Source organism: Taudactylus pleione, unplaced genomic scaffold (assembly GCF_031769625.1).
Source record: "Taudactylus pleione unplaced genomic scaffold, aTauple2 ptg000279l, whole genome shotgun sequence".
NCBI lineage: Eukaryota > Metazoa > Chordata > Amphibia > Anura > Myobatrachidae > Taudactylus > Taudactylus pleione.
In genome coordinates, this window is record NW_028284681.1 from 3,054,092 (window position 1) to 3,069,772 (window position 15,681).

A 15,681-nucleotide genomic window follows, 5' to 3' on the forward strand; every position below is an offset into this window, starting at 1 on the left:
CCAAATGTAATAATGTGAGAGTTTAGAAAATGTGAGAGTTTTCTCACACTTTTTAAACTCAGCCAATGTAATAGAGTATAAGAACATGCAAACTCGCATATTTTTCAGATTCAAAAAGCCCTCACAATTTAAACTCTTATGCAGATGTTTTCCCATTTTGAAGATACAACTCGACCAATGTAATAGTGTGACAGTTTACTAGTAAACTCACACATTTTTTAAACTCTCACCCCATTACATGTGGCCCTATAGGTCTCCAATACAACGACAATTATTGGTTAACCTATGGGCTTTTTTAAAGTTTATGTTCACATATTTGCACATATTTTCACTTATGCTTATATTAGCTTTTTAGTTTTCATTAACTTTTTCATAAGATGAATGCATATTGCTAAAACCTATCACTTGTAAATCAGCAGCACTTAAATAATTGTCGGCCATGTTTTTGTAGTCCTATTAGACCAGGGATGGCCAACCAGTCAGAGTCAAAGAGCCCAAAAATATCTGTAGGTATGTCAAAGAACCGAGATCTAGCGCTCACTGAAGGAGCACATGCAAAAAGGGGTGTGGCCTTGTGCCAGCTAAGCCACGTCCCTGGTACGATTTTTGTAGGAGTATGTAAAAGCACATGAATGCAATCACCATGGAGGTAACTATTAAATGTAAAGAAAAAGCCATAACAACATTAAAAAAAAACATTGAAAAAAATATATCCACATAAAATACACTGAATCAAGCCAGATCCACATAAAATACAATGTAAAAGCCACATTCACAAATAATACACTCAAAAAGCCACATCCACATAAAATACACTGAAAAAGCCACTTCCACAAAATATACACTGGAAAAAAAAAACAGATTCACATAATACAATCCAGCCCCTCCATGTGATACTCCAGCGGCCCCTGATGTGTTACAACAGCAGCCTCTCCATGTGTCACGCCAGCAGTCAGTGTCAGTCAGGGGAGCCGGCAGGAGAGCCGCATTAGGACAATGGAGTAACCACATGTATTAGACAGTTAAAAAGTCCTACATTACTGTTCAGAGTCACTGTGTAATTTTCACAAACATTTTTTGATTGGTTGGTCAATTATTTACACCCTATTTAACCACCTGCATTTGGTTTACACCACATGAATCACATGCCTAAAGAAGTTTATACTGTACAAAGCATGTTGGATGTTTCCTGACAATATCCTGCCATCACCCACATTGGAGGTTTCCCCACGAATGGAGCTCTCACTCTCTGAGTGTTGCTGTGACGTGTACTCCATCTCTTCCTCTTGGGATTTGGTGAATTATATTTGATGCACAGTTGTTACTATTTACATGTATGGGTTTTTAATCCTTTTTTACTATTATTTTTTTAAAGACTACACAATGTTATTTTGTGGTGCTGTTGGTGCTGGGTTTTATTGCAGACCTTCTTGTAACTACTTAGACCGTTAGAGTTTGCTTATATGTCATTGCTGTGATGCCATTAATTCCATTTCTATGATGACCACAGTTCATTTGGAGCAATATCGGATAAGTCTGTTTTAATTATTCCTCAAGTATGCACAACATATGAGAGTTACTATCATGTCACTTTAGGATTATAACTACTACACTATGAATGCCTGTCTGCTTTATTTCTTTCTTTTTCGTGATTTCTATATCCAGTGCTGACAAGGATCCTGCAGAAAGAGCAGGACCTATTAGGCAGGTGTGGAAACAATACTGCAAAGTTAGAATGTTTTCAAAAATAGAAGTTTTAATAGTTTATTTTTATCAATTAACAAAATGCGGAATTTTGTAGGATTATAGTCAGATGTATGATTAAACAATCATACCAAACAGGTGATGATAATCATTTTCATATGTAGACTGAAACACAGTCATTAACTGAAACAGAAACAGCTGTGTAGGAGGCTTATAACTGGGTGAAGAACTGCCAAACTCTGCTACAAAAGTGAAGTTGTGGATGACAGTTTCATGTCACAGGTCATACACCATGGCAAGACTGAGCACAGCAACAAGACACAAGGTAGTTATACTGCATTAGCAAGGTCTCTCCCAGGTAAAGATTTCAAAGCAGACTGGGGTTTCAAGATATGCTGTTCAAGTTCTTATGAAGAAATACAAAGAAATGGGCAGTGTTGAGGACCATAGACGCAGTGGTCAGCCAATGAAACTTGCAGCAGTGCAATCAGCTCAGAACTGGCAGACACCAGTGGGACCCAGGTAACACCCATCTATTGTTTGGAGAAGTCTTGCCAGAAGTGGTCTTCATGCAAAAAAGCCAAACCTTCGACGTGGAAACAAGGCCAAGTGACTCAACTATGCAATAAAATATAGGAACTAGGGTGCAGAAAAATGGCAGCAGGTGCTCTGGACTGGTGAGTCAAAATGTAAAATATTTGGCTAGAACACAAGGCAGTTTGTTTGCCGAAGGGCTGGTACAATAATGAGCGTCTGCAGGCAACGGTGAAGCATGGTGGAGGTTCCTTGCAAGTTTGGGGCTGCATTTCAGCAAATGGAGTTGGGAATTTGGTCAAGCTTAATGGTATCCTCAATGCTCCAAAATACAGGCAGGTACGTATCCATCATGCAATACCATCAGGGAGGCGTCTGATTGGCTCCAAATTTATTCTGCAGTAGGACAACGGGCCCAAAAATACAGCCATGTCATTAAGCTCTATCTTCAGCGTAAAGAAGAACAAGGGCCCTCTTACCCTTATGTATGTCTTTTACGTATGTCTTGGATGTCTTTTAAAACCCAGTAAAATTTTAATGTTGATTCAAATTGTAAAGCGCAACGGAATTTGCTGCGCTATATAAGAAACTGTTAATAAATAAATAAATAAACAAGGAGTCCTGGCAGAGATGATTTGGCCCCCAGAGAGCCCTGATCTCAACATCATCGAGTCTGTCTGGGATTACATGAAGAGACAGAAGGATCTGAGCAAGTCTACATCCACAGAAGATCTGTGGTTAGTTCTCCAAGATGTTTGGAACAACCTCCTTGCCAAGTTCCTTCAAAAACTGTGTGCAAGTGTATCTAGAAGAATTGATGCTGTTTTGAAGGCAAAGGGTGGTCACACCAAATATTGATTTGATTTAGATTTCTCTTCTGTTCATTCACTTTTGCATTTTGTTGATTGATAAAAATAAACTATTAATCCTCCTAATGAAGTCCTGGTAGTAAAAGATGGATGAAATGCGTTGAGATTGTAATTTATTCCGGCTCTGGGAACTGTATGCTTTGCTGCTGTTCCCTCTGGCTCAGATATGCTTTTTTTGCACTGATTAAAACACATTCTTTTATGTATGCTTAACTTATATTGTTTTTGTTAAATAAATAACTTTTTTTAAGCATATTGCACTATATATATTGTTTTATTTTGTACATCTGCACCTCTTGTGAAAGTCCCTGGGAAGACCAGTGGGGGCTGGGATTTGATTTCAGGATTGCTCACTATTACAAGCGCTTTTAGCCCAAAGATATTCCCTAGGCTTTATATATGATACGTGTGGAGTGTACAGAATTTATATGACACTTGGAAAGTCTTCATTTAATGCACTAGGAGGCACCTTTTGCTTTTATTTTATCATATATATATATATATATATATATATATATATATATGTACACACACATATATGCACGCACAACAAACATCATCCACATAGAGCATCATACCTGATTGAATTGTTGGTTTTATCTGGGTCAGTGGCTGTGATAACTCCGATTACAGAACCAACATGTGCATCCTCTGACACTTCTATTACTCCACTAAGGGGGTGAAATTTGGGAGGTTCATCTACATCCAGCACTGACACTTTCACAATTGCCTGGTCCCGAAACATCCCCAGATCAGAGAAGCGAGGATCCAAAAAGCGGTTTTGGGCTTCTAAAACCAGTGAGTGTTCCGTCTGAGACTCGAAATCCAGTGGCTGTAAGACACAGGGAGACAGCGACAACATAAAAAGAAATACGTCATTTCACCATAGTAATTGAAAATGGTTGCTAATAAGTTACTTACAAATACAGTATCTAGTACCTATATGTCAATGTACTTATTTGTACTTGCTGATAAATGAAGGCTTTGAATATTGCTGCAAACATTCAATGTGAGAATAATACTTATTGATGACTACCAAGTATTTACTGGAATTTAATAGATGTCAGGTTTAGAGAATGGACGCTCATGGTCAAGTTAATCGTAATTGTGATTATGTCAACGCAGCTGTTTCACTGCTCGGATAGTTGGAAGCAGTCAGACTTGAGTCATAGGGGTAAATTTACTAAGATTCGTGTTGGTCCCGATTTGTCACGTTTTTCAATTCGGATAAGATCGATCAAGAACAGACGGTCTTTTCACTTAAAAAATCGAGAATCGTTTTGTTTGATGGTGAATTTGATCGATCCTGTGTGTTGTAACCCTGAGCTCCCTGCCCGACTTTCTCTCCCAACAAGCAGCCTGCACATATCAGTGAAATATGTGCAGGCTGCTAGTTTTTTTTTTAAGGGTTAATTTTTTTAAGGGACGCCACCCCCCCAAAAGGCTAACCAGTCCTGGTTCCTAAAATTATGGGGAACAGAAGGAGTAGGGTTCCACCGTAATTTAGGATCCAGCATGAGGCTGCAGGGCCAGTGCTTGTTTTAAATATAGGGGGGAGAAAAATGCGTAGGGGTCCCCCTATATTTAAAACCAGCACCGGACCCAAACTGACCGGGGTGTAATGCCACAGCCCGGAGACCCTATTACCAGGTCTCCAGGGCCAAAGCATTCTCACCCCAAGCTGGTTACGCCAAGCTGGGATCTCGGGGAGGTGGGGACCCCCCCAAAAAAGTGGTCCCCCTCTCCTGAAATCCCAGGCTCTTCCCCGCACCCCTGGAGCGGTGGGTACGGGGGTAATAAAGTGTTAAATAGTTTTAAACTATTGTATTTTACAGTAGAACTACAGGTGCCAGCATGCCTGCCCTTTGGCACTTGTGGAAATACAAGTGCCAGCAGGCGGCCGGCACCTGTACCCCCACTGTAAAATAAATAGTTAAAAAAAGACACAACATACACACCGTATATAGTACAAGTTTATTACACACATACCTCATTCACACATACTTACCTGTACCAGCCGGTCTGTCCTCTTCTCCAATGTAGAAATCCGTGTGGAATGACCTCCAAAAAAGATTCTATACTCACCTACATCCTGGCGCTGCTCTTGGTAGCATCCAGGGTCTTGTTAAAACAACAAACCGATTTACCCGAACCATGCCGAACATGTGTAAGTATATGCGGTTACATATAGTAGTGGAGCTAACAGTAAACTAAGTACTTACTGTATGTGGAAAATTCAATTAGAATGAAACTGGCGACCCAGGTATTGAACACAAGGTTGGCTAATCTCCAACTTCTAGGGGGTAAATTTACTAAAGTGAGAGTTTTTAGAAGTGTTTTAAAAGTGATGTTGCCCATAGCAACCAATCAGATTCTAGCTATTATCTTCTAGAAGGTGCTAGTTAAATGTTAAGTAGAATCTGATTGGTTGCTATGGGCAACATCTCTTCTAAAACTCACTTCTAAAAACTCTCACTTTAGTAAATTTACCCCCCGGTGTCTTCCTAAGTCAAACCAACATTCCTATAGTGAAAATAAACTAAATCTGTGCTAAGCTGTTGTTGTGTGCTGGATAATAACTGAGGGCCTGATTCAGAGCCGGACGCTATTTGCACTCGCTCGTTCAGAAAAAGGGGCCGGCTATTTAAATTGAGCTCTCGCTCTTTGCGGTCTGTTGATGCCTCTATGTCTGAGTGAGCGAACGAAACATGCGCTCGCTATTTTGTAAGGACGCCCCCTGGCCGCTCGCATCCTACGTCATCTCCGCTATTTATTAGATTAATCGAGTACATCGAAAGGCGTCTGAACTGCTCGCAGTGCTTGTGGTTGGATTTTCCTACCGCAATCATGCGAACAGTTCAGGCTAAGAAACAACCAAGTGACGTGGTCGATGACGCTGCTTTGTTAATTATGCACACCCTTAAAACGCCCGTTTTGACTGTTTGGCACGCCTGCTTTCGGATCTCCACTCCCCGTTTTCAAACACCTTCCCCTGTTGCCACCCACAATCCTGTCAAATTAGCAGGCACTCGCTATTTTGCGAACACACGATTTCCGACCGCACTGACTGGTTGGCGCATGCGCATTATGAACCATACGCATGCGCAAATGTGCGAACATCGCTCGGAACGAATGAGCGGCCGCTTACGAGCAGCTCTGAATCAGGCCCTGATAGTGAAGAGGACAGGGGCATTATTACACTAGTGATACCTGGTAAAGCAAGAAATAAGTTGTCAAGAGAGGAGGATAAACAAACACGGGAGAAGCACAACGTGGCTCAATACCAGTTGCAACCCCTATCTCATGTTGTGTTGTGACTTCCTATTAATGAGCTAAAGATTCAAACTCAGGGCCTGATTCAGACCCGCTCGCTAGATGCGGCTGCTCGCTCCTAGTGTATGGAAATTCAGCTAAGGGACGTCAAGGCAGTCGCTCGCACGGCAAGGCATAAGCAAGCCCATTATGCCTTGGCGAGCGACCACTTTGTGTTTACAGACGCCCACCAGCCTGTCTTTATACGCCCAGTAGTGTACGTCAACACCAGGAAGTATAAACAGCCATCGGTACATCGGGTTCCATCGGATCTGACCGCAGCGCTTGCGGTTGACTGTACCCTACCGCAAGCACTGCGAGCACTTCATGTGAAAAACAAATAGCCTGAGCGCCAGTGGTGGTGTAACATACCTCCCAAAATTTTCAGTCCCAGAGTCAGGACCTCCGCGCGCCAAAGGCCGAAAAGGGGCCTTGGCCTGATCGTAAAGGGGGTATGGTCTGTTGACACGCCCCCCATTTACATCACTAATGGGACGTGCCCAGCATCTCCGAGATGCTGGGCTGCCCCCGGGCTTGCCCCCGTACTGTGAATAGATGCTGTGCGCATTCTCACTCTACATACTCGCTGCTATGCTATGCAGAGCAGCGGTGAATGCTTCCCCCAACTTCCCCCCCACAGCGGGACACTGCGGCCTGCGGGCGGGACAGTTCCACAAAAACGGGACTGTCCCGCTAAATGCGGGACAGTTGGGAGGTATGGTGTAATGCTCTCACTCCCCTGCTAATGTGTATTGATGCCACCCAGTTTTCACTGGGAGCACTTCAGTGTATTATTCAACCAGGTGGCGTGTACTATGACGCTGGCTGTTAATTATGCATGCCACAGAAACGGCGTGAAAACACTCTGGCACGCCTGCGTCCACAACTCCACTCCCCCGTTACTACTGGCCTGCCCCTTACCACCCACAAGTGGCCTCTCCTGTCACTCATTCCACTGGGCTGTCTTTGCAGGGCGAGCGAGCACATTCCGATCACTCGTACTAGTTTGCGCACTGCGAGCTACATGCATGCGCACATTAGCGAACATCGTCTGCAACAAGCGGCTGCTTGCTAGCGAGCGGGTCTGAATCAGGCCCTCAATGTTGTCATTTAGTCCATATGGAAAGAGAGTTTTTAATTTAAAGATCCATAAAGCTTCTTTGGTACATAACCTGTTATATCTATCTCCCCCTCTTAAGCTGCCCACGCACATAGCGATATTTTACCTGATTTGGCCAATTTCGACGAATCGTGACGACAATTCGTGAAAAATATGCCCAAATCTTGAGTTTCCACTCACGATCACGATGCCAATGCACGTCCCCGCTCGTCGTACATCGCATCTTCAGATCTGCCGTGCTGTAGGGCAGATTTGCCAATCTGGGACACGATGTGATGCAGATCGTGAATATTTTTTACTCACAATGTATCTCACGATTCATCGTACATTGGGGAATTTGACTGACAGGACCCTGTACACGCCCAATCGCCATCTTGTGCAGCTTTGTGGATAGATGAAGAAGGAAGCACGATAGAGCCTGCACACCTGAAGTCTGGATTGCAGCACTTTGGTGAGTATTGGTACTGTATTTAATGCAACCCCACTGCCCACCAATGTGTGCCACCCACCTACACAGCAATGTGTGCTACCCACTTATAATTGATTGACCCAGCCACCGCCAGCTGGAATGTGGCGGGCGGTGGCTGGGTCATGCCTTAAACTCCCACTGCTCACCAATGTGTGCCACCCACCTACCCACCAATGTGTGCCACCCACTTATAAATGCATGACCCAGCCACCACCTGCCGGAATTAGGTGGGCGGTGGCTGGGTCATGCATTAACCTCCCACTGCCCACCTATATGTGCCACCCACCTACCCACCAATGTGCGCCACCCACTTATAAATGCATGACTCAGCCACCGCCCGCCGGAATGAGGTGGGTGGTGGCTGGGTCATGCATTAATCTCCCACTGCCCACCAATGTGTGCCACCCACCTACCCACTAATGTGTGCCACCCACTTATAAATGCATGACCCAGCTACTGCCCGCCGGAATGAGGCGGGCGGTGGCTGGGTCATGCATTAACCTCCCACTGCCCACCAATGTGTGCCACCCACCTACCCACCAATGTCCATCAATGTCCACCAATGTCATGGGCCACCTAATAAATAACTGCAAAATCATAAAACACTCTAAACAACAACATCAATACATATAACATTTGTTTTTGTTGTTGTGATACATTTGTTTATGATGTTTGAATAAAACACCATAAACAAATGTATGTCAACAGCATAAACAAATACATTGCAACAACAAAAATAAAACATATTAAAATACATCTAAAAACACATTACATTCCTGTTAATAAAAAATATTACAATACAATAAAAATACATTAAAATCCTGAAAAAAAAACATTAAAATACAAACAAAAACACAAACATTCCTGTAAAAAAACATTACAATACAATAAAAATACATTAAAATCCTGAAAAAAAACATATTACAATACTTATGAAAACACATTACATTCCTCTTAAAAAATAAAAAAATGACAAATAAAAACATAATAAAAAATACAAATAAAACCATATTAAAAACCTTAAAAAAATAATTAAAAAAATCTGGAAAACTGTAGAAATAAACATTAATAATGTACAAAACAATTCATAATTGTAGATTAATAAAATGTACTTATTATTTTTTCTTCCTAACAATGTCTATGGATAGTGAACGGGAGTTTGTGATGGGATTCCTAGAGATCCTCCAGTTAAAGAAGTGTCTATGGTGGATAGTGGATATCCTGTCGACAGTACTACAACAAGTCGCACAAATTGGCAGCTTTGGGTGTGTTGTTAGACTACACCAAAAACTTCATTGCGGATGCTGACCTTAAAACAGTATGCCACAAAATCCAGAACCTGCGTACCATCTACATAAAGGAAAAGAGAAAAGTGGATGATTCAAAAAACTCCGATGCAGGCACCGATGATGTGTACCAGCCAACACTGTGATACTATCATCTCATAAGCTTCATCAGCCAACAGGAGCCACAACGCCAGTCAGTTGTCCTGATGGCCGAGCGAGAGGGAGAAGAGAAGGTGGCAGAAGTGAGTGGACCATCCGAGGAAAATTTGCTAAGTAGAGACACAGTTCATAAACCAAAACCTTTTATTGTTTTTGTAGCTCAATCCCTATTGTCCATTATAGTCATTTATCTCACATACAGTCCTCCTACCATGGCGCTGCACCTGGTCCGTTGAAATAGGCCATATACTCCTCCCTCACTTCTTTGGCACGTGCTGTTGATGTAGGAATTGGTGGTGCAGACACTGCAGAAAGTTATGGAGCACACAGCATGCCATCACGACCCAGTCTATCTTCTCCACACGTAGGTTTATGGTTGTGTGGAAAATGCGGAACCGGTTGTTGAGTATTCCAAACGCATTTTCCACAATGCGCCGTGCCCGGGATAGACAATATTTGTAGATCCTCTTCTCTCTGGTCAGGCCCCTCTGTGCAAATGGCTTCATCTCATGTAATGCAAAAGCCCCTTCTGCAACGAAAACATAATTTAGACTGTGCTTTGTCTCGTCCAGTTATGGCAAGTGGAGAGTTTTGTTGGTGAGTCTCTGGTAGAAAGCAGTCTGTTTGAAGGACCCACCATCTGAAGCACGGCCATTCTTGCCGACATCCACAAAAAATTCATATTTGCCATTCACCAATGCCATGAGAACGATGCTGAAGAAGCCTTTGTAGTTGTAGTAACATGATCTGGTGTTGGCAGGTGGGTTGATGCGGATGTGTTTTCCATCGATGGCTCCTCTGCAGTTAGGGAAATTCCATTGTTCAAATTCTTCAGCGATGCTCTTCCACTCATCCACGGTGTTAGGAAACTGAAAAAATAGTAAAAAATGTTTTAAGACATGACTATAATATTGCTTTTCTTTTTTTTATATAGACCCCCCACCCAAGAGCCTGATTTGTCCTCCACGCCGTACCTAAGTTTGGTCGAGGTGGAAAACTTGACCCCAATACCAACACCCATTCTACCAGGATCATCATCTTCTTTGGTACCACCCCAGCAAAAAAAAAACAGGGAAGAAAGCAGCAGCACACAGAACAGGAGGACTTATTTCTCCAGAAAGGTGAAAGCTTTCTTCAGAAACCGCCGGATGATATCGATGATTTTACTGCACATATTTATAGTCGCATGAGAAAAATGGATAAGGTCACTAAGAAAAATTTCCACAGGCTCGTCTATGAGCTTTTAATTAGGTCACTCAACAGCAATTTACACAACTCCACCTACATTGCAGACCCACTGCTTTATTCACCTGCCCCAACTGCCTATTTCAGCCCCCCCCCCAGCCCAGTTGGAGATTACTCCCCCACCCAGCACCCCAACCACAAGCCAGACCATTTATAATGCTCTGCTGGAGTCAGAGGAAGATTTGCCGCGTTACTCTTAATTTTTTTTTTTTTTTTTCTTCTTGCCTGTACTATCACCAAATATTATCACTCCCAATAGGTGCTGGCTGTATGCTATACGGTGGTGATGACGCTGATTGGACAAGATCACTACGCACATGGCGCAAGTACAGATTGCTGGAAGCCGGGGCCACAACCATGTGTGTATTGGCCTGTTCAATTTGGCATCTCACCCACCGTACAACATAAAGCAGCCTACCTATTGGGATTGATAAAATTTGGTGATAATGCTGTTTTGTACAATTTATATACATGTTAATTTTATATATTAAAAATAAATAAAAATTATGTTATTGCCTACAGTTCAGTGCACAGTCTGGTTTATGCAGCCTAATTGGCTGTTTTATAATAAAGAGTTGAAATAAAAACCACAGAAAAATTGTTATTGACACAGTGCAGAGCAGTGTTATTGCCACAGTGCCTGTTAGTTTTTAGAATGAGTTACAAAAATAAAACTTACAAAAAAATTGAATTGAATACTATGTAGTGTTGTTGCCACACAAATGTTAATGACTGCTATACAGCACAGTCTTGTTAATGCTGCCTTATTGTCACAGATGATAAAGAGTTAAATTTAAAAAAAAAAAGAAAGAAAAAAACTAAAAAACTTTTTTTCTTTGACAAGAAACAAATGTGTAGTGTATTTTTTTTCTTTACCTTGCAATACTGGTACTGCAGCACTTTAACGATAGCCTTGCAGGTCTCCGGGATGATGACGCCCAAGGACTGAGGTGAGATGAGTGTCCCAAACTTCAGGTCTTCAAATGACCTTCCTGTAGCCAGGTACCTTAGGGTAGCCAACAGCCTCTCATCAGCAGGGATTGCCCTCCGCCACCTTGTGTCTTGCCTGTGGGGGGTAACCAGATGCAGCAACTCCTGGAAGGTGGAGTCATCTATGCACAGGTAGTTGCGGTAGTCATCCGGGTTGTTCTCCTTGATCTCCATCAGCAGGGACATGTGAGAGCGAGTATCCCTTTGCTGCAGCCACTCCTTGATCCAGCATGTTCTTCCCCTCCTTCGCTGGGCCCTCTCCTGGATCACCTTGACCCCAGCTTGGGCGACCAACACTCTATACCGATACGGATCCATCAGCACAGAATTCAGGAACAGGATAGAATGCAGTTGCACACACTTGCAGGTAGAAGACACTTTGTAAAAGTCAAGCCAAATACAAAGCAGAGCACAGTAGCAATGTACAGGGTTCAGCAGGTATACACCTAGCCTCACTAGTAGCAGAGCAGAATGTGCATAGGGTTAAAATGGTGCCTGCTTTTTATACCTCCTGGCTAGCCCCTCCCATTGTTATTATTATTTAAATTTCCCACCAATCATGAAGAGCCTCTTCTGTTGTTTTGGGAAACTCACGATTTATTCTGCAGAATCTCATGATGCATACGATTCAATAGATCGTGTGATCGGAAGTCAAATTGGCAGCTTTTTTGACCAAATTGTGCCCACGACTGCTGGGGAGCTCCCGGGGAGAGTTCAGGGGAAATCGTACACGATGTCGGATCATGAGCACATCGCTATGTCTGTGGGCACCTTAACAGTCTTGACAACATGATGGACTCCTACAATTGAAATACCTACAAACTATATTAATAATATTTATATCCTGAGGTTATATTGTTTTTTAAACAAACTAATTGTTATCCATATTATTGAGAAGATTGATATATATGTGCCATTTTAGATTATTGACCGGTCAATTAAATTTATTTGAATGTATTTGTGATAATAAGTGTTTATTTATTTTGACATTTTTGCTACTTTCTGTACTAGTTTATTTTTTAATTAGCGCAAGAGTTTTTTTTTCTGTTGTTATTGTGGAACACCTGGTTTTCAGGTGTTTGTTTGTGTGCAACCACAAGTACACTGATTCTTTGATAAAAATTTAAAAATAAATAAATATAAATTGATAACACTTCAGCAGCATTCAATTAGCGCCAGGTTCTTTTTCTTAAATGTCAGATGTGTGTAATAAACTTGTACTATATACTTTGTGTGTGTTGTGTCTTTTTTTAACTATTTATTTTACAGTGGGGTTACAGGTGCCGGCCGCCTGCTGACACTTGTAGTTCCACAAGTGCCAAAGGGCAGGCATGCTGGCACCTGTAGTTCCATTGTAAAATACAATAGTTTACTAATAGTTTACACTTTATTACCCCTGTACCCACAGCCCAGGGGTGCAGGGAAGAGCCCCAAGGCTTCAGACCAAGCCTGTGGTTTTGGGAGAGGGGGGACCCCTTTTTTCGGGGGTCCCCACCTCCCCTGAGATTCCGGCTTAGCCTGACCGGCTTGGGATGAGAATGCTTTGGCCCTGGAGACTAGGGTCTCCTGGCTGTTGCATTACAGCCCGGTCAGTTTGGGTCTGGGGCTTGTTTTAAATATAGGGGGACCCGTACGCAATTTTTTCCCCCTATATTTAAAACCAGCACTGGCCCTGCAGCCAGGTGCTGGTACATAAATTACAGTGGAACCCTACACATTTTGTTCCCTGTAATTTTAGGAACCAGGACTGGCTGACCAGTCCGGTGCTTGCTTAGCCTTTTGGGGGGGGACCCTATGTAATTTTTTTCTTAAAAATGAACCCTAAAAACACAGGGATCATTAGTAAACATACACAAATCATACTGATTTGTGTATGTTTGATGGCAACTCGCAGATCAGGAGGTGGTGCATTTGAAACTTCTATTGACTCCCCAATTTGGCTGTAAAATGGCCGAATATAGCAAGACGAATAATGGTAAATTCCCAATTTAGGCAGAAATTAATGAAAAGTACCAATTTGAGCTGATGGTGTATTAATTTCTTTTGAAAAAAGACGAATTTGCGGCATTATATCACCCGAGTTCAACCCCAAAAGATGAAAAAATCACCCGACTTTAATGATAGTAAATTCCCGATTTGCAAAAAGGTGATATTTTCACCCGAGATAGCAAACTCGGATCAACAAGAATCTTAGTAAATTTATCCCATAGAGTTCCCAGGTATTCACCAAGAATCACCACAAGGGATATCCTTTGCTGCCAAGAATCCACAGGTCGCAGCCCTTTAGCTGCCCTCCAAAGATAACTATGTTGGCATGGTACAGAATCAGCAGGCAGGAGAATGGTCAAACAGGCAAAGGTCAAAGTCACAGGTACAAATTCAGAATAATTAAACAAGTCAATGGTCAAGGTCACTAGTGTAGGTTCACAACAGAAGACAAGACAAGGTTGGGAACACAGGCAGAGGATCTGAAGGGTAGCCGGGGTTGAAATCAGATAAAAGTTAGTAATAACTGAAATGCTGGCACACAGAGGGGTCAATGCTATTAGCCACTATGATTTCACCGGTGCGAGGCATTGCTGCAATGGCCGCACTTTATGGCAGCCCGAATTCGCTGAATTTTGCTCGCAGCCCCATGTGGCTTCGAGCTAAATTCAGTGAATTTGGGCTCAGTGGGCCGCAAAGGGTTCGAGGTGCTGGTCCGTTGCTGGCATTTTAACGCTGTTGCAATGGCAACTCGCACCCTTTGCACATAATAGGATTGACCCCATAGAATTGATACTCTGGCTTCTAAGAGTGATCTTATGTAGGCAGGGCAATTTGAGTGACAAGCTTACGTCACTAGCCTGCTTATCAAAATAAATATATTAATGGCAGAACTGCGCGCCTGCCCCTAGACGGTGCTCCCAAAGTACTCCAGCCTGGCAGCAACATGTGGACCACATGAGTGGAGGAAGTCAGCCGAGATCCGATGCTACTGTCAGTGGCACCAGGGACACAGGACTGGCTGCTGACTGCTGGTGCAGCGCTGGAAACTGAAATCGCATTCACTGGGCCTGTTTCTGAGTCAGAGCCTTTAGCATCTGTGTGTGCATCTTTTGCCAATCTTGCATATGCGACTTTATGTTAATACCGCTATTAGCCCTTCCCTAGTGTACATCCATCCATCTGAATATCTAAGCACTGAGACACAAACTTTGACTACCTTTAGACAACCATTGGCCCCATGCTAGGTGAAGAATCTTCGTCAGTGTATAGCTTATAACTCCCATAACATGCCCATAAGACAGTACATCTCCGTGCCTCTCAATAGCTACTTCCCAATCACCATCCAGGAACTCCCAATACATATGCAATACATTTCTGAGACTGTGTGTGTCTCAATTGCAGCTACTCCTCCGTGCGTACAAACAATGGAACACATGCGTTGTGCAACCTTTTAGTTACTTAGACGTATGCGCAGTTGAAAAACATTTACCACTTCGGCAAATATCAGTCTTATGTGCAACTCAGAATCAACCCCACTGTGTTGTGGTTTGGGACAAATAGGCAGAACAAAGGCAGAATGGGTAGCCATGGTTCTGACATGCACGATGGGATGTGGTTTCAGCTACCTGCTGTGTCAGAACAGAAACAAATGGTAATTATTTATTAGTGAGACAGCAGCAATTCATTTGTTAGGAGGGCAATAATAATTTATTGACTAAAGAGACAATGTTAATATATTATTTTATAACAGGGGCAATATTAATATGTTATTTTATTACAAGGGCAATATTAATATATTATTTTATTACAAGGACAATATTAATTTATTATTTTATTACAGGGGCAATATTAATATATTATTTTATTACAGGGGCAATATTAATATATTATTTTTAACACAGAGGCAATATTAATATATTATTTTATTACAGGGACAATACTAATATATAATTTTATTGCAGGGGCAATATTAATATATTATTTTATTACAAGGCTAAGTCAATT

The 15,681-nt window shown here is 42.3% G+C and overlaps 1 protein-coding gene across 1 annotated transcript in view; it reads right to left on the reverse strand.

The window, feature by feature from the left end:
- Positions 1-15,681, reverse strand: part of CDH22 (cadherin 22) — a 273,461-nt gene that overhangs the window by 32,872 nt on the left and 224,908 nt on the right. The window contains exon 7 of the mRNA XM_088481938.1: positions 3,686-3,939. Within this exon, the coding sequence (XP_088338064.1) occupies positions 3,686-3,939 (254 nt within the window). The remainder of the gene's footprint in view (positions 1-3,685; positions 3,940-15,681) is intronic.